This window comes from Epinephelus lanceolatus, chromosome 17, assembly GCF_041903045.1.
Source record: "Epinephelus lanceolatus isolate andai-2023 chromosome 17, ASM4190304v1, whole genome shotgun sequence".
NCBI classification, from domain to species: domain Eukaryota; kingdom Metazoa; phylum Chordata; class Actinopteri; order Perciformes; family Serranidae; genus Epinephelus; species Epinephelus lanceolatus.
In genome coordinates, this window is record NC_135750.1 from 1,900,091 (window position 1) to 1,919,410 (window position 19,320).

A 19,320-nucleotide genomic window follows, 5' to 3' on the forward strand; every position below is an offset into this window, starting at 1 on the left:
AAAAAGTGCAGCATGGAGATGATTGTGAACAGAATAGATGTCAAAGTAGTTGTTGTACATGTACAGACCATAAATATGGAGTCCAGGTGTGTTTGATGCTGCTGGGCAGACTGACCACTGGGAACCTCTGAGCTCTCCTGGTCCACTCTGTGGAGGAATCATCAACAGTGAGCTCACATGATGTTTGCACCAGGAGACTGTAGAACTTATATCATTTACAAAAACACACACAGACCAGTTAGTTAAAGACGTGTTCTGTCATGATTGATCAGAATGAAAACCAGATGTAAACAACACTGTAAATGATGGACACCTGATTCTGTGTCTCATGACTGAGGATCACAACAGTTAGTTCATCTGTTTCATTCAACAGTTTCATTCACTTACAGCAGGTCAGAAGAAGGACGTCCATCTTTGAAGTCAATGAAATGGTCTTTTGACCGATCACTCTTCATGGACACACAGCTGGGTACAGGGGACTTCTCTCTCTGCTGCTGGAAACTGATAGAAACACTGACATTTACTAAACATACAAGATTTCTATTCATCATAAAACACAGCATAGATATTCCTTGACCTGACTGGTGGATGTGTGTGAGGCAGCGGCGTGTGTGCTTAAAGGCACTGATCACCACAATCTGATGTGATACTTGGAATTTTGGAATTTTATACCAGTGCCAGGCTTACACTTGATGCTGTTGACCTGCCCCTACACTTGAAACGTCAGGAGAAATGTCCCCTGGTTGACTCTGTGAAAGAATTAGCTCACAGTGTGTTTGCACCAGGAGACTGCTTTAAGTTATGAATTACACACACACACACACACACACACACACACACCAGTTAGTTACAGATGTTGTGTTTTGCCATATTTTATTGTCATGAAAACCAGATGTAAACAACACTGTAAATCATGAACTACCAGTTCTGTATCTGTGTAACTGATAGCCCATCTGTTTCAGTTGACAGTTTTAAGCACTTACAGTGGGTCAGAAGAAGGACGTCCATCTTTGAAATGAATCCAAAAGTCCTTAGACCGATCACTCTTCATGGACACACAGCTGGGTACAGGGGACTTTTCTCTCTGCTGCTGGAAACTGATAGAAACACTGACATTTACTGAACATACAAGATTTCTGTCTCTGATTTCACTGGTTTTATTTGGCAGTGAAAATTATTTTAATACAGTTAAATACAGTTAAAGCATGAAACACGTCTTGTTTATGATGCTTATTTAACCAACATAACAATGGAACACAATAACTGAACAACTAGAATCACATCTGATGTGACACTTGTTTGTATTTGGTGTGTAATTGTTTAAGCAGTGTGTTGTTAGTCAGACGTGTTCAGACTTTACACTGTTGACCTGCCACATCACTTCAAACTGAAGTTTGGTTTAGGCCACAGCACACCTGAGGAGACCTCCTCAACTAGTCCCCAGTGCTCTGCAGAGTTAGGGTTAGGTCCAGAGGGGTACTTCCTGTCTGTCATCAACCCTAATTTAGTTTTCCAACACCACTTCTCTTCTTTGTTCTCCACACTGACTCGCAGCCTCAGCTCACATTTAAATATGCAAATCATATTTAAATGAACCCTGCACCTGAGATTCCCCTCTCTGCACGATCAGAAAACTAAAACAAAGGATTGAGTAAGACAGGAAAAAAGAAAATCTTCACAGAATGCGAAGTGGAGACTCAACTCACTGAAGTGGAGGCGTGCAAAAAATGTAGTTTTTGGCACGCTGTCCTCCGGCATCAATACTAAACGCAAGAGCAGTGAGTGGGAGAGTGTGTGTGAGGCTGTCAATGCTGTGGGGTCAGAAAAGCGTACACACACAGAATTAAAAATGAAGTGGTCTGACATTAAGGTGGACGTGAAGCGGAGGAGGGCTGCCCACCACCGCCCAGTGTGGCCAAAACAGGCGGGGGGACAGGAGAGGAGGAGCTCACCCCGTTTGAACGGAGTTGCTGCAACTGTGGGTGACTCTGCTCTCTGAGGGGTGGGGGGAGCACATGTGGGTGACTCTGCTCTCTGAGGGGTGGTGGGAGCACATGTGGGTGACTCTGCTCTCTCTGAGGGGTGGGGGGAGCACATGTGGGTGACTCTGCTCTCTGAGGGGTGGTGGGAGCACATGTGGGTGACTCTGCTCTCTCTCTCTGAGGGGTGGTGGGAGCACATGTGGGTGACTCTGCTCTCTCTCTGAGGGGTGGTGGGAGCACATGTGGGTGACTCTGCTCTCTGAGGGGTGGTGGGAGCACATGTGGGTGACTCTGCTCTCTCTCTGAGGGGTGGGGAGAGCACATGTGGGTGACTCTGCTCTCTCTCTGAGGGGTGGGGGGAGCACATGTAGGTGACTCTGCTCTCTCTCTGAGGGGTGGTGGGAGCACATGTGGGTGACTCTGCTCTCTCTCTGAGGGGTGGTGGGAGCACATGTGGGTGACTCTGCTCTCTGAGGGGTGGTGGGAGCACATGTGGGTGACTCTGCTCTCTGAGGGGTGGTGGGAGCACATGTGGGTGACTCTGCTCTCTCTCTGAGGGGTGGGGGGAGCACATGTGGGTGACTCTGCTCTCTCTCTGAGGGGTGGTGGGAGCACATGTGGGTGACTCTGCTCTCTGAGGGGTGGTGGGAGCACATGTGGGTGACTCTGCTCTCTGAGGGGTGGGGGGAGCACATGTGGGTGACTCTGCTCTCTCTGAGGGGTGGTGGGAGCACATGTGGGTGACTCTGCTCTCTGAGGGGTGGTGGGAGCACATGTGGGTGACTCTGCTCTCTCTGAGGGGTGGTGGGAGCACATGTGGGTGACTCTGCTCTCTCTCTGAGGGGTGGTGGGAGCACATGTGGGTGACTCTGCTCTCTGAGGGGTGGTGGGAGCACATGTGGGTGACTCTGCTCTCTCTGAGGGGTGGTGGGAGCACATGTGGGTGACTCTGCTCTCTCTCTGAGGGGTGGTGGGAGCACATGTGGGTGACTCTGCTCTCTCTCTGAGGGGTGGTCGGAGCACATGTGGGTGACTCTGCTCTCTCTGAGGGGTGGGGGGAGCACATGTGGGTGACTCTGCTCTCTGAGGGGTGGGGGGAGCACATGTGGGTGACTCTGCTCTCTGAGGGGTGGTGGGAGCACATGTGGGTGACTCTGCTCTCTGAGGGGTGGTGGGAGCACATGTGGGTGACTCTGCTCTCTCTGAGGGGTGGTGGGAGCACATGTGGGTGACTCTGCTCTCTCTGAGGGGTGGTGGGAGCACATGTGGGTGACTCTGCTCTCTCTGAGGGGTGGTGGGAGCACATGTGGGTGACTCTGCTCTCTCTCTGAGGGGTGGTGGGAGCACATGTGGGTGACTCTGCTCTCTGAGGGGTGGGGGGAGCACATGTGGGTGACTCTGCTCTCTCTCTGAGGGGTGGTGGGAGCACATGTGGGTGACTCTGCTCTCTCTGAGGGGTGGGGGGAGCACATGTGGGTGACTCTGCTCTCTCTCTGAGGGGTGGTGGGAGCACATGTGGGTGACTCTGCTCTCTCTCTGAGGGGTGGTGGGAGCACATGTGGGTGACTCTGCTCTCTCTCTGAGGGGTGGTGGGAGCACATGTGGGTGACTCTGCTCTCTCTCTGAGGGGTGGTGGGAGCACATGTGGGTGACTCTGCTCTCTCTCTGAGGGGTGGTGGGAGCACATGTGGGTGACTCTGCTCTCTCTCTGAGGGGTGGTGGGAGCACATGTGGGTGACTCTGCTCTCTCTGAGGGGTGGTGGGAGCACATGTGGGTGACTCTGCTCTCTCTCTGAGGGGTGGTGGGAGCACATGTGGGTGACTCTGCTCTCTGAGGGGTGGTGGGAGCACATGTGGGTGACTCTGCTCTCTCTCTGAGGGGTGGTGGGAGCACATGTGGGTGACTCTGCTCTCTCTCTGAGGGGTGGTGGGAGCACATGTGGGTGACTCTGCTCTCTCTCTGAGGGGTGGTGGGAGCACATGTGGGTGACTCTGCTCTCTCTGAGGGGTGGGGGGAGCACATGTGGGTGACTCTGCTCTCTCTGAGGGGTGGGGGGAGCACATGTGGGTGACTCTGCTCTCTGAGGGGTGGTGGGAGCACATGTGGGTGACTCTGCTCTCTGAGGGGTGGTGGGAGCACATGTGGGTGACTCTGCTCTCTGAGGGGTGGTGGGAGCACATGTGGGTGACTCTGCTCTCTGAGGGGTGGTGGGAGCACATGTGGGTGACTCTGCTCTCTCTCTGAGGGGTGGGGGGAGCACATGTGGGTGACTCTGCTCTCTCTCTGAGGGGTGGGGGGAGCACATGTGGGTGACTCTGCTCTCTGAGGGGTGGGGGGAGCACATGTGGGTGACTCTGCTCTCTGAGGGGTGGGGGGAGCACATGTGGGTGACTCTGCTCTCTCTCTGAGGGGTGGTGGGAGCACATGTGGGTGACTCTGCTCTCTCTCTGAGGGGTGGTGGGAGCACATGTGGGTGACTCTGCTCTCTCTCTGAGGGGTGGTGGGAGCACATGTGGGTGACTCTGCTCTCTCTGAGGGGTGGTGGGAGCACATGTGGGTGACTCTGCTCTCTCTCTGAGGGGTGGTGGGAGCACATGTGGGTGACTCTGCTCTCTCTCTGAGGGGTGGTGGGAGCACATGTGGGTGACTCTGCTCTCTCTGAGGGGTGGTGGGAGCACATGTGGGTGACTCTGCTCTCTCTCTGAGGGGTGGTGGGAGCACATGTGGGTGACTCTGCTCTCTCTCTGAGGGGTGGTGGGAGCACATGTGGGTGACTCTGCTCTCTCTCTGAGGGGTGGTGGGAGCACATGTGGGTGACTCTGCTCTCTCTCTGAGGGGTGGTGGGAGCACATGTGGGTGACTCTGCTCTCTCTCTGAGGGGTGGTGGGAGCACATGTGGGTGACTCTGCTCTCTCTCTGAGGGGTGGGGGGAGCACATGTGGGTGACTCTGCTCTCTCTCTGAGGGGTGGGGGGAGCACATGTGGGTGACTCTGCTCTCTCTGAGGGGTGGTGGGAGCACATGTGGGTGACTCTGCTCTCTCTGAGGGGTGGGGGGAGCACATGTGGGTGACTCTGCTCTCTGAGGGGTGGGGGGAGCACATGTGGGTGACTCTGCTCTCTCTCTGAGGGGTGGGGGGAGCACATGTGGGTGACTCTGCTCTCTCTCTGAGGGGTGGGGGGAGCACATGTGGGTGACTCTGCTCTCTCTCTGAGGGGTGGGGGGAGCACATGTGGGTGACTCTGCTCTCTCTGAGGGGTGGTGGGAGCACATGTGGGTGACTCTGCTCTCTCTCTGAGGGGTGGGGGGAGCACATGTGGGTGACTCTGCTCTCTCTGAGGGGTGGTGGGAGCACATGTGGGTGACTCTGCTCTCTCTCTGAGGGGTGGTGGGAGCACATGTGGGTGACTCTGCTCTCTCTCTGAGGGGTGGTGGGAGCACATGTGGGTGACTCTGCTCTCTGAGGGGTGGGGGGAGCACATGTGGGTGACTCTGCTCTCTGAGGGGTGGTGGGAGCACATGTGGGTGACTCTGCTCTCTCTGAGGGGTGGTGGGAGCACATGTGGGTGACTCTGCTCTCTGAGGGGTGGGGGGAGCACATGTGGGTGACTCTGCTCTCTGAGGGGTGGTGGGAGCACATGTGGGTGACTCTGCTCTCTCTCTGAGAGGTGGTGGGAGCACATGTGGGTGACTCTGCTCTCTCTCTGAGGGGTGGTGGGAGCACATGTGGGTGACTCTGCTCTCTCTCTGAGGGGTGGTGGGAGCACATGTGGGTGACTCTGCTCTCTCTCTGAGGGGTGGTGGGAGCACATGTGGGTGACTCTGCTCTCTCTCTGAGGGGTGGTGGGAGCACATGTGGGTGACTCTGCTCTCTCTGAGGGGTGGTGGGAGCACATGTGGGTGACTCAGATTACCCCCAAGGTAAATACCTATACATTTGTGTAACTCATACAGGTCAGACAACAGGCTGCTCACAGCCCTGTAAGATAGAGGTTCATGTGTAAATGTTGTATGTATGGTATTATTTGGTTTGAAATAAAGCTTTTGAATTTAAATTTAAACATGCCAGTATATCAAAGGTGTGTTAGTTGTTCATGTGTCAAAGGATCAACAGCTGTAGAAATGTGCGTACCCCAGCCAGGAAGTTGGTGTGAGGCACTGCACATTTCCACGGTCATTTCACTCTTGATACATCTGAACTTTGCCGTGGAAAAGGACGTACACCATGTTTTTGTGCGTATGCACCCTTTGTACATGAGGACCTGGTCCTTAATACTAAGAAGCCACAGTCAGACCCTACATTCCTCCTCTACCTCTGGACGTTTGTCCACCCTGTCCCTCAGAGGACCCTGTGGTCTCTCATTTCAGTCAAGACTCCTCTCTGTTCTGGTCCCACAGTGGTGGAATGAACTTCCTGCTGAAGTCAGGACAGCAGAGTCACTGAACATCTTCCACCTCAATCTGAAAACCATCTTTCACTCTACATCTTCACACACCTGACAAGTTCTTACAAACATCTCAATTCTGTTAAAATAAAAACCTTCATCACTCATGTCATGGATTTAGCAGTTCGCCTAATATAATAAACTAAATGCCTACGGTAAAATGAGGCCGCGTATAATGTACTCTCCACAACGCAACAGGCTATTAGTTCAATCAAACATTTTGTTTTACAGACAATCAGTTACAGACATCGTTATATAGACTGGTATTAGGTAATATGTCTCTCTTTGGGCACAGCAGTGCGGAAATTGCGTTTTCTCTGTCCGTCGGGATCTGTGGGCAGCTGAAGTGAGCCTGACATACGTGCAGTTGTCAGAAATAGTAGAAATAGTCTAACAAAACACATGCATACTTTCTCAGAGCAGGAGGCTCGTTGACAGAAGTGACACCGTCACATCAGAGCTACAGGTGGTCAGCGTTTTACACAACTTCATGTCCAAAAACCCAAACTATCCCTTTAATGTCAGCTTACTGTGCAGCAGAGACTTTTCGTCTTTTAACATCGATGCCATGTTCATGTGACGGGTCAGACTTGGGGGACACACAGCTGGGGTCAGGGTCAGGTCCAGGTCCAGGTCCAGGTGAGTCTGGTCTCTGATGGATCCTAGCACACAGAGAGGAAGACCAGCAGGGAGGGAAATTCAGTTTTTAGTCTTCAGCCTCAGCAGCTGCTGGAGAAACTATCAGCTATCAACAGGAAAAGGATCAACACAGCAACGTTTAACTAGAACTGAATTTACTGAAGAAAATGTGTGTGAGTGCTGACAGCTGCAGATTATGGTTTAACAAGATGGAGTTATGTGTCACATAAGGGGAACTCAACACTATATTTTCTGTCACAGCTGGGATTTGAACTGATAACATTTAATCAGTGAGGTGCACACTGCACCAAGGAAGCTAATGTCTGACACAGAGATACATGTATACTTGTCTTTATGCTGCAACACATGATTAATTCATTGTCAATGAATCTGCAGATGATATTCTCCAAAAACAGTCTAATGTACAAATGAAAAAAAAAGATATTCAGTTAAAGAGTTGATGAACATGTTGAAGGTGAAACAGGATCAAATGTGATGTCAAGTGTTGACTGTGATACCTTTTCATGTTGGTGATAACCTGCAGCCTCCTGATGAAGACAGACAGACAGACAGACAGACAGACAGACAGGTTCATCATTAGACTTTAAAGTGTTTGTTGTCAGATAAACTTTGTGCTGTGGAGTCTGGATCAAAGACAGGAGGTGAACACATGAACCAACAGAGACACATTAGAGACTGGAATCAATCAAAGGTCCACTTACTCAGTTTCTTCTCATGGACTTCATCACTCTGCAGCTCTCTGCTGTCTGGACCAGGTCTGTGGACACAAAGAGTTTTCTGTTGATCTGAGTGGGACCATGTGCTCCATCAGGACTCAGACTGGAGGCAGACTGGCTCTTTTAAGCCCTCTTCAGACAGGAAATATGTGACACTGCTGCCGTCATGGATTTGTTAAAGTGATATTTGCTCATTGAGACAGAGGAGACGTTTACGCTGATGTTTCTTACAGCTTCATTCACACATGGCAGCACATTTATGGACAGAGACTCCATGACAGAGAGAACAACAGTGAGTGAAATGATGTGAAGGAAGAAGAAGGTTTTCTCAGCCTCTGTTAGAGTTCATAATGTGTCCTCTTCTACACCACAGGGACACACTTCATGTTGCTTTGTCTTTGTCTGTCTTTGGGGATAACCTCACTTTTCACTTGTGTTTGAGCGACTCTGAAAAGCTCTTCAACATTTCAAATGTTCCAATGTGCTCGTCACATCATCCAAAATCAATCCCATCAGCTCCCAGAGACTTTCTACCTTCATCTGTAGAGGAAACACTGAGAGCATCAGTCCAATCATTGATCAGCACGTCATCACTCATTCATCCTTTACATCATTTCTCCTGGACTCAACCTCCTGATTATCACTGATGGACTCTGAGTCACGTGACGTCCACCACTAATGTCTCCTCTCAGTCAGGCTGTTGGTGGATCTGTGGCCCTCTGGTGGCACAAAGGGAAACTGCAGCATGTCACTTTGAGCTGACACACTCAGTTCACCCAAAATAATAACAGCCATCATTATTTCTGTGCTGATTGAATATGGCTGATGTGCTTTGAACACCTTCTTTATGCAGACGCTCACTTACAAACATAAAACCAGTTTCTCTCTAAATGTCATCGACCAGTAAAAACTTTCATGTCCTGTTTACAATGTATAAAATGCTGTGCTATCCGAAGATGGCCGAGTGATACGAGTGCATTTTCGTTCAGACTGGCAGAAAGTTTGTTCAAAAACTGTGTGTGTGTAAAAAGCAAATCCACGTGTAGAACTGAGATTCACAAATGCTTTTCATTTATTTGCAAATTAATTTAATGTATTCACAGATACTTATTTTATTTGTGGAATGTGTTTGTGTGTTTAGCCTATTTGTGTATATCAGTTTCATACTTGCAAAATATTTTTGTGAGTTTACAAATCTTTTCTTGTATTCGTGGTGTTTTATATTTACAGATGACACATTTACACACAGATTGTTGATCTGTTCACACACATAATTATGAAACAAATCTATCTCCATATTTGTTACCTGAAACGGTGAGCGTGGACGACGACAATAGGACGGCAACATTGAATGGACCAAAGTAAAGAAAACGGACCGCAAAAGTCTCAATGGGAAGGCAAAGGCAAGATATGCTGAAAAATTAAAGGAGTTAAAGGACTGGATCCATATGAGCATTCAGAGTGGTCAGCGGATGTTCACCTGTTGCCTTCGAGCACTCGTACATTTACAACTATACATGTGTGAGTGCCTATACACACACACACACACACACACACACCAAGTGTTCAGCAGCTTCAGATCACTGCAGCAGCAGCCACAAGACTTTTTACAGATTGAGTGGGTTTCTGTGTTTTTTTGACCCATTTCCACCATCGCAGATTTCAACATCTCTTTTATACAGTTATTGTTTTTGTTGAGCAATTTGCACAGTGCAACTTTATATTTTATTGATATTTGATTTAAATGTCTTTATTTATTTTATGTTACCATTTAAGTACTGAGCATTTTGTTCTTTACTCACTGTTTTTGTTGATCATTTTGTTGTTCACTGTTGTTGCTGTGTTACCATTGTTGGCTTTGCAACCAGAGAAGACTGTTTTGGTGTATTTCTTCCTTTTTACAAATAAAGAGCCAGAATTTAATTCAGTCTGGGTGTTTTTTATTTGTATAAAAGGGTAAAAAGCATTTTGCGCGACTAAAGTTAAAACATTACAAAAGTAGTGAAAGCCAGAAAACACAACATGGCCTACACATGTACAGTGACTTTCAGGTGACCAGCTGGCTGCAGCAGTGACCAACACAGACGCTGAAGCTTCCGATTCGGCACTTAAGGGGAAAGTTAAGGGGAAATTAACTTAATGTGCAGTGCGACTGTTTGTCCACTGATTGTCTGTTTTTTGTGACACTTCTTGATGTGAAAACATTTTAGACATTTTAGGGAAGACATTAACTTTGCCTGACACCCACTATTGTATTTGCGAAACATTTATTTTATTTGTGAAAATGCTAAAGGGGAGATTTCACCGTTTTTGTTTTATACCTAGACCTCATTAGACTGTACCTAGACTTCTCAAATATGGCCTAGATTATCCTACAGAGGCTAAACATTCGTTCAGACACAGTTTCTGATTTGTGAAACCTTTATTCTATCTGTGAAAATGCAATAAAGACACATTTCACCATTTTTCAGCATATCGGAAGCTGGCGAATCGGAAGATAATTTCAGCGTCGTCGCTGACGAAGAGCATGACCACGACCATGAACATGAACAGGCTGAGTTGGTGGTGAAAAAAAAACGTCTATTACATGGCGATACTTTGGATTCAGGTACGGTGACGTTGAACAGAAAGACGTGCTGTGTAAAAGTGTAAAAGTTAAAGTCGCCACGTCCCGCGGCAACACGACCAATCTATATCAGCACTTGAGACAGCACAGAGAGAAAAGTAAGAGTGCATGTGAGAGAAAGACGAGGCGTGTAACGTTAAAGACAAAGAGACAACTGAAAGACACCAGAGCCTCATAAAACAACATCCAAACACAGTTACACAAACATCTGTAAGTGTCACAGGGAAATCATGGACTCCATAACAAACAGGAGGTACTTTTTAAGGGCAGCTGCAGGACCTATTCAAAGTAGAAAGGATGTGATTCGGAGCGCACCCAAAGTTTCCTCTGAACAAAAAGGATCCCAAGTGCCCGTGCGTCATGACGCGGAGAGCTCTGCGTGTAAAGGGGATGAAAGACTGCATGTGATTGGCCATGATCGTCTCAGCCTCTATGATATAACCTCTCTGATTCCAGCACGCGCCCAAGTGCGCCACAGGTGCGTAAAAGAGCAAATGAACCCAAAGTGTGATTTGCGCGCTCCCGACCCCGACGCACTGAACCGAAAGTAACTGACTACGACCTGCGCGCGCCGTCCCCGTGCGCATGAGTGGACCTGTAACTTTTCTTTTAGAGTCTAAACAGTTGGTGACAAACAGAGAGTAAGAAGTGAAGAGTGTTAAAGTCCGGACTGAAGAGTTTGTGTTCTTCTTCAGAGGGTTTGGAGGGACGTGTCTGTCCGGTCCTCACTGATCCTCCTCTCATGGTGGAAACTGAACTCCACTTTAACAAGTTTCTACAGGAAGTGAACTAACAAAGAGTCATTCAAGAGTCACACAGTGAAAAGTGTCAAAGCTTACAAACCTTTAGATGGAGACAAGAAGCTGCGACACGACGACCAGCACACAAAGTGAAACTAAAGTGCCAACAGGAAGGAAGGGGCGGTGACAAACAGCTGCTCTCACGTCAGTCTCATTCTTCACATCCACCCAGTGCCGCCTCCACACTGCAGGTGGCGCCCTCGGCCCAAATATACAGCAGCTCCAATATGAATGGACAGCAGCAGAATCTTCATATAGTCAAGGAGACATATTAATACACAGCTGCCCAAATGTCTCTTACAGTCCATCTGTCAGTGAGTTCACACAGATTAAAGCCAGATGTAAGGTGTTAGTATTCTGACTGAGAGGCAAGCTGAGGATTGTTTTATTTATTTTGAGGCTGATGTTGGCCAAAAGTTCATCTGCTCACTACAAGATATGATCTCCTACACACAAGACATTATCCTGACTGAGGACATATTATCTTCTACATACCAGATCATGTCTCCTAACATGTGTTCACTATCTCCTAACCTTATGCACACCCACTTCAGCACTGAGATATTATCTCCTACGTAGCAGATGTTGCTTTTAAAGCCACATGATGTTGAACTTGTGTTTGAGGAGAGACTCCTTCAGTGTGAACAGGAAGTGCACAAAGTTCTGTTAGAAAACAAGCATTTTCACAGACTCTCTTAACTGCACACCCATTGCCACTGATGTCTTCTAGTTTTGAAGTTCTGATGTTTAAATCCAGTAACTCATGCCCAGTCCTGTGTGCTGTTGTGTACCGCCCCCCAGGCTGGATGTCACCTTCCTCACTGAGTTCTCTGAGTTTTTTTTTATCTTCAGTTGTTATAATATATCATAAAATTTTAATCACTGGTGATTTTAATTTTCACGTTGACATTGTATCGAACACCAAAGCCTTGGAATTTCTCTGCATCATGGAGTCTTTCAAATTTAGGCAATGAGTCTCGGGCCCAACCCATAACCACAGCCACACACTTGGTTTTTACTCTTGGCCTGACCACTCCCACTCTGACTGTTGAGGAGTTGGGGATCTCAGATCACCTGTGCATCAAGTTTTCCACTACACCACATTCAGATCCTAAACCTCAACTGCCTGCCTCATACTCCCGTATAGGCTAATATCCTCCTCCACAGCCAGACAGTTTACTGAGGCATATATAACCTCTTCTTCATCCCGGATCTCTGAGGCCCCTCCTTCTCCCTCCGTGCACACAGAGGAATTAATCTCCCAGTTCAACTCAGCCTGTGTCAACATCCTGGACTCTGTTGCTCCACTCAAAATCCAACTCAGAAACTCAGAAAATCCAAACATAAAACTCATCCCTGGCTTATCAACAACAACATCCGTGCTCTCAGGCAATCATGCAGAAAGGCAGAAAGAAAATTGAAAAAGGACAAGCTGCAAATCTCCTTTGAGATCCTAAGAAACCACCTACACAAATATCAGGAAGCAGTCAAGTTGACAAGAATCACATATTTCTCAAATTTAATATCCAATAACTTCTATAATCCAAAGGTCCTATTCAACACCATAAACTCTGTCATTTGTCCTCCTCCCAACACCAGCCTTGATGTGTCCCCTGCCAAATGTGAGGAATTTTTAAACTTTTTCATCAATAAAGTGAAAGCCATCAGGAAAGACATCCATCCCCCCACCCGTGACACAGCTGTCTCCCTGGCCTGTTCATCCAAACTGGACTTCTTCCAACCCATCTCTCTATCCACCCTTACACACACCGTCACCAGCATGGAAACAGCAACCTGCTCTCTTGACATCATTTCCACTGCTCACGTCTTTGACATCACTGGTCCAACCATCCTCTCCATCATCACCAGCTCCATCATCACCGGAACCCTCGCAACCTGCTTCAGGCGTTGCACTTGTCCAGCCCCTCCTGAAGAAACCAAACATGAATATCACACTGCCCTAGACCTATTTCTAAACTCCCATTTCTGTCAAAAGTTCTTGAAAAGGTCATCCTCAACCAGTTTCTGCCCTACCTACATCATAACTACATCCTGGAAAAGTTTCAATCTGGTTTTAAGGCTAATCATAGCACAGAATCCGCTCTGTTAAAAACATCACTAGCAGGAAGCGCAACATCACAATGGAGGAAACAATGTACAAATGTAAGAGTTCCGTCTTTCTACTTTGTAAAATATTTTAGATCAAACACACACACTTGTTTTCCTCACACTGACTTTACAGTCTCAAACAAACTCAAGAATGTTTGGTGTCAAAAGATGAAAACCTACATGTCCATATGCTTAAATTAATTATTTAAAACTGTCTAAGAAATTCCTCCTCCCATTCTCATGATTTTTATCCTATAATCTTCTAAATATTCTAAAGAATTCCTCACTTGCACAATTGATGTCATTGCTGTTGTATATCGTGTCCCAGTTTTGTGCTATGAAGTCATTTTTGAATGCTATTATTGATTCCTCTGTTCTCACTCTTCTGTGTACTGTTTTGTCGTCAGGTTGATTCGTCTTGTAGCTGCTGTCAAATACTGTAAAAATTGGCAAATGGTCACTGATATCACTGATTAATAGTCCACTTATTGTGTTGTTCATCATGTCAGTTGTGAATATATTGTTGATTAGCGTGGCACAGTGGGAAGTTATCCGGGTGGGTCTGGTGATTTTTGGATATAAGTTCATACTGTTTATTGTATGAATGAAATCATCAGTCATTTTGTGTTTATTTGGATGAAGCAGGTCGATATTGAAGTCTCCACAGATGAAAATTGTTTTATGACTTTTTTTGCAAACATTTCCTCCATCCAGTCCTTGAACAGTTCAATACTGGAACCTGTCCTGTATATGCAGCTAATAGTTACAGATTTATTTTTCTTTGTATATTTCAATTGATTTGCATTCAAGCGTGTTGTTAACAACAGCTGACATATTGTCCAACACCCTGAAGTTCAGATTTCTGTCCACATAGATTGCAACTCCCCCTCCACCTTTATTCTGCCGATCCATGTGCATAAACTCAAACCCCTCCAGCTCAAAGTCCACCCCTTTTTCCATGTTGATCCATGTTTCAGATATTGCAATGATGTTGAATAAGTGTGTAAATTGACTCAGGTAATCCTTGATGTTTGTAACATTTGCATATAGACTCCTGCTGTTAATGTGTGTATTTGATCATCTACCATCTTTATTGATGCGGTTATATTGTTCATCAGTGTAATAGCAGCAGTTATTATTGATGGAGTTGAAGAAGTAGTTGTCCATATCCAGTATATTGTGATCAGTGTATTGAAGTGTTTGCAGTTCCGGGTTGTCATGTTCACTGATCCTCTGAGTTGTGCTACTGTTGCCTCCAGATGTGGATGAGTGATTTCTTTCAGTGTGTGTCATGGTTGTGTGTAAAGAGGTTTGTTACCTTCCAGTCCAGCTCATATTGATCATCAGTATTTGTCCAGCTCCTCCATACTTCTTACCATCAACACTTTGGCCTCCTCTGGTGTCCCGTTAAGCTTGATGAATATTTTGCAGTTTGTGGTCCAGGTGTGTTTAATAGAACTGCAGTTTACACACTTGTATGGCTGCTCTTAAAAAGACATGCTTTTTGACTTTTATGTTCCTAGTTACATTTGTTTTTGTGCTATTCTTTGTATTGTGTTCTTCAAATCACATCAAGTCAATGTCACGTATATATCCCAGTATCACAAATCACACTTTGTGTCAGGGGACTTTACAATCTGTACGACATACGACACCTTCTGTCCTCAGACCCTCACAGCAGATAAGGAAACTCCCCCAAAAACCCCTTTAAGGCCCCGATCACACATAAAGTGTTTGGCAGATTGAAAAACTGGAGGCACCACACTGCCTTTTTTTAATTGTATGCCGCTTAGTTTATTTTATTGTATGTATCCTGCAGTAATCAGTGTGTAGCTGCTGCCATGTTGAGGCAGAGGGTGCTGTCTGTAGCTCTGGTTGAGGGTGAGAGGCTGTCAGCAGATAAACAGAGATCTGTGTGGGTACATGAGACCCTAAAAAAGAGGCTGGATCATGGGGAGTACCACCAGTTGGTCCAGGAGCTTCTCCTCCATCATGGACGTTTACAGGCAGATTTTAGGACGACTCAGGGGCAGTTTGACAACCTGCTGTCTATCATCAGGCCGTATAGCTCTGGGTATCCAGCAACCACTACCACCAGTTTCTCCTCCATTGTTTACCAACTGTAAACTTGTTGTCATGACCACCACAGAAGCCCCGCCTCTCAAATCATCCCATTGGACAATGGGGAAAAAGATGACGAAAAAGATTCCTTACGTCAGTTTGTATAAATTAAAATAATAATAATAATGAAAATAATATTCTCTTTGAGGTATAGCAGAACACGTTGCAGGTGGATCCTCCCACTAAATTCATATAATTTGGAAATAATTTGATGAAGATCAGGGGGGAGCAATCCTTCACTGTGCAGATTGAAAAGTGCTCAATGAAATATTAAATAAGTGCTAAAATGTGACGTCCACACAAGTCACAGAGTCACAGTATAGTGTGTCAGAAAGACTCAAAATAATGTTACAACAAGTTCATAATAAACCATGTTGAAACACCTGTTAAAAAGTCACACTACAGTGTGTCAGAACAACTCACAGTATGTTATGTTTAAAGCAAATAAAGGCAGAGCTGTGCATGTTTGAACGGTGGTTCCTGTTTGCAGACAAAAGAGAGGAGGAAGATATAAAATGCAAAAAGGGACTGAAGGTGTAAAAAAGGCCCAGAAATATGACGTCATAGCCACAGAGCATTGTGGGACTTTTTCTAGTAGGAAGACACACAGGTATTTCTGGACTCCTAACTGCACTCTGTCTCATCAATGTGTGGACTTTATTTGTCTTCATGTGCGTCCATGATAAAGTAAGTGCAGAATGATTATTCCTCTGTCACAGTTTGGTTGAAGTGAAATGTGTCTTTCACTGCATTTTGCTATTTATGTACAATGTGTGCTGTGTTGCCGTTTTTAATGCTGATTGTAAAAGCAATTTCTCCCCAAATCTCCTTTGTATAATTGTAGGAATAAGTGATATGAGTGTCTGCATGTTTTTAGTTTCCCTGTTGGTGGTTTGCTCCTTTCGGGAGATTCATTGTTTCATTGATTCTGGGTTCATTTAGAGTGTGTTTTTGAAGGTGGCTGCGCTACAGGTGTGTGCCAAGTCATGGTGGATTCCGCCACTAGAGGGCGCTTTACCAATATAACAGGGTTAACAAGGGGAGTTTGATTGACTTGACAGTTGAATATTCATTGGTGCTGTCTCACAGCCTGAATTGCTGCCTGTTGCTTTGAAATATTGTGTTGGTGTGTCTGTTTGATTTTGGCAACCTTTCTAAATGTTTCAACCTTTGTTGTTCAGGTTGAATTGAGTAAGATAGTTTGTTGAGTTCTAAATATGTATTAGGCCAGGAGCCAGGTCCAGCCCTCATGATGTTTTCTGCCACCTTTGTTTCATCATTACTTCCTGTTAGCCTGTATATACCCTGGGCCATCATAAATTGATAACCAGCACCCCCAGTTTGGGGCCGTTTGGTCTCAGGGGTCCTAAAACCCCTTTTTGGGACATGCTTCTGGTGAAATGATGTAAATGCAAATATTAGGGCACTACGACGACATAAATAGTCATACAAGTATGACATTTGGCAGGAAGTGACCTGACACAAAGGGGAAAGAAGGAAGATAAGACTCTGGGGCTTGCTGCCGTTTTATTTCAACATATCACACAACATCCCAAAAGTATTATTAACTTATTGTAAAATGAGTTTTACTTGTTGGACATATATCCCTTAAATTCTCTGCTTTCATTTTCTGTGTACAGAAGCACAGGTTCACAAATGTAGTCAAAGTTCCTTGTTGTGGATGAGCGCCCTGTGCATCGCTGTGTCTTCATATTAAGGAAATAAAGTGCAGTTAACAAACAGAGGTGGAAAGTAACTAATTACATTTACTCACGTTACTGTAATTGAGTTTTTTTTGTGTAATTTGTAATTTTTTCAGTAGTTTATGAAATCTGTAATTTTACTTTTACTTAACTAAATTTTGAATGAAGTATTGTAGTTCACTACACTTGAAATCACATCCGTTACTAAGTAAAACAGAAAACAACAACAAGTTTTCGGCTAAATGTGCGAGATACAGAGAGCAGAGGAGGATTGTAAAGGTGTGACCATGTAGAGACAGAAATGACATGCTGTCGTGTAAACAATATATAGTAAGTTATCACGTTATAAAGTGAAACTTTTCACCGTATAACACGATAAATAGTATATTATGTTATTATATGAAGCGTCCATCGCACAAAATAATATAAGTTTAGTTTATGAAGAGATCAGACAGAGCCCTCCTGTGAATTGACCTGGATATGAAGCGTCCGTAGCGCCAAATAATATAACGGTAGTTTCTAAAGAGCAAAAAAAAAAACTTAAAATAAATCAGCAGGTCATATTTCGGCGGCGGAGCAGCTGCTAGTTGCATATAAGGGAAACACTGTCGCTCAATGGATTTGTTCTGTTTTGGAATACACACTATTCTTCCAAATTAGTGTTAGTGTGTTTTAATATTCAGAATTTCGCTTCGACAAGCTCTCTCTTTGTGGCCATACTCCTGTTTACATCCCTGAGAATAATGCCCAACAACATTGCTCAAAAAGTTGCTCTGTCAGGGCGTCGGTGGCTTAGTGGTAGAGCAGGCGCCCCATGTACAAGGCTGTTGCCGCAGTGGCCCAGGTTCGACTCCAGCCTGCGGCCCTTTGCTGCATGTCACTTCCTCTCTCTCTCCCCCCTTCACACTTGTCTGTCCTATACATTAAAGGCTGAAAATGCCCCAAAAAAATATCTTTAAAAAAAAAAAAAAAAAACTTGCTCTGTGTATCATCAGTCCAGCAGTTGTGTTGGTGAGTCAAAATGAATGAGGGCTGCACAATATTAGACACAACTGACCACGCAACAATTTTGTATACTGCCATATGTATTGCAATAGTCAACATTTGGGATTTGGAAAGACTGTATTTGCATGAAATATACATTTTACAATCAAACTGTCATGGAAACTGAGAACTTCACAACCTAAAGTATTAAGCAGCAAAATAAGTATGGCATATTGCCTTTGACTAATATTATATTGATATGATGAACTGATACTGCCAGTCTCACACTGTGACTATTGCACAAGAACACGTTGCCATGGTGATGCTCTAATGATATTGTGCAGCCCTAAATTGAATTGAATTCTATGGTTCATCATAGAAAAATAACTGGTTTTCAGATTGGATTTATGACCCCTGGACCATATTTGCACTGCATAGGAGTGACCCCCATCAAGTTGTTGGAAGTAACTAAGTAACTTCTACTTTAAGTACATTTTAAACGAACTGCGTTTTACTTTTACTTGAGTAGATTTTTAGATGGGTAGCTTTACTTGTACTTAAGTAGAATTTCATCAGAGTAAAGGTACTTAATTTTTACGTACGTAATTTTTCAGTACTTTTTCCACTTCTGTTAACAAATACTGGGGTCCTGTCAAATGCATTCTAACCAATGCACCGCGGCGAATGTCCATCTTAAGAATCAGCTGTTACAGTCCAACATCCTTCCTTCAGAACAGGGGGCGGGATGGGAGAACTGAGTCGAGGAGGAAGAAAATGCATCAGGTGTGTTGTTACTCCCTACCATTGTGCGACCCTGTGGGGCGAACACAACTCCACCACTGACCCAAAATAAATACACAAGACACCTTTCAAACAGTTAGATCCATGGGATTTATTAACAAAAATCATGCAGACAGGACAATAAAATCTCAGACTGAGAGGCAGCAGGACCAGCAGTTCCTACACTAGAGGCCTCTCTCCTCTGCTGCTGTCAGTCAGTATGTTTCCATGGACAGTTCAGTGCAGCTACAGTTACAGCTCCACTAGGACATCTAACTGGCCTACTGTCCTTGTCCCAGTATACAAGCACGGGAGAGGAATCCATTTATTGACAGCAGTATGTCTGACTCCTCTTCGATAGGTGGAGATATGTCCCCTTTCAGCTTGTTAGTAT

At 45.4% G+C, this 19,320-nt stretch overlaps 1 protein-coding gene across 1 annotated transcript in view; it reads right to left on the bottom strand.

Annotated features, from left to right (window-relative positions):
- The window catches only part of LOC144458429 (uncharacterized), a 47,770-nt gene that overhangs the window by 6,087 nt on the left and 22,363 nt on the right, over window positions 1–19,320 (bottom strand). Inside the window, 6 exon segments of the mRNA XM_078160903.1 lie at window positions 69–147; window positions 388–501; window positions 984–1,097; window positions 6,958–7,089; window positions 7,585–7,614; window positions 7,816–7,844. Coding sequence (XP_078017029.1) covers window positions 69–147; window positions 388–501; window positions 984–1,097; window positions 6,958–7,089; window positions 7,585–7,614; window positions 7,816–7,844 — 498 coding nt within the window.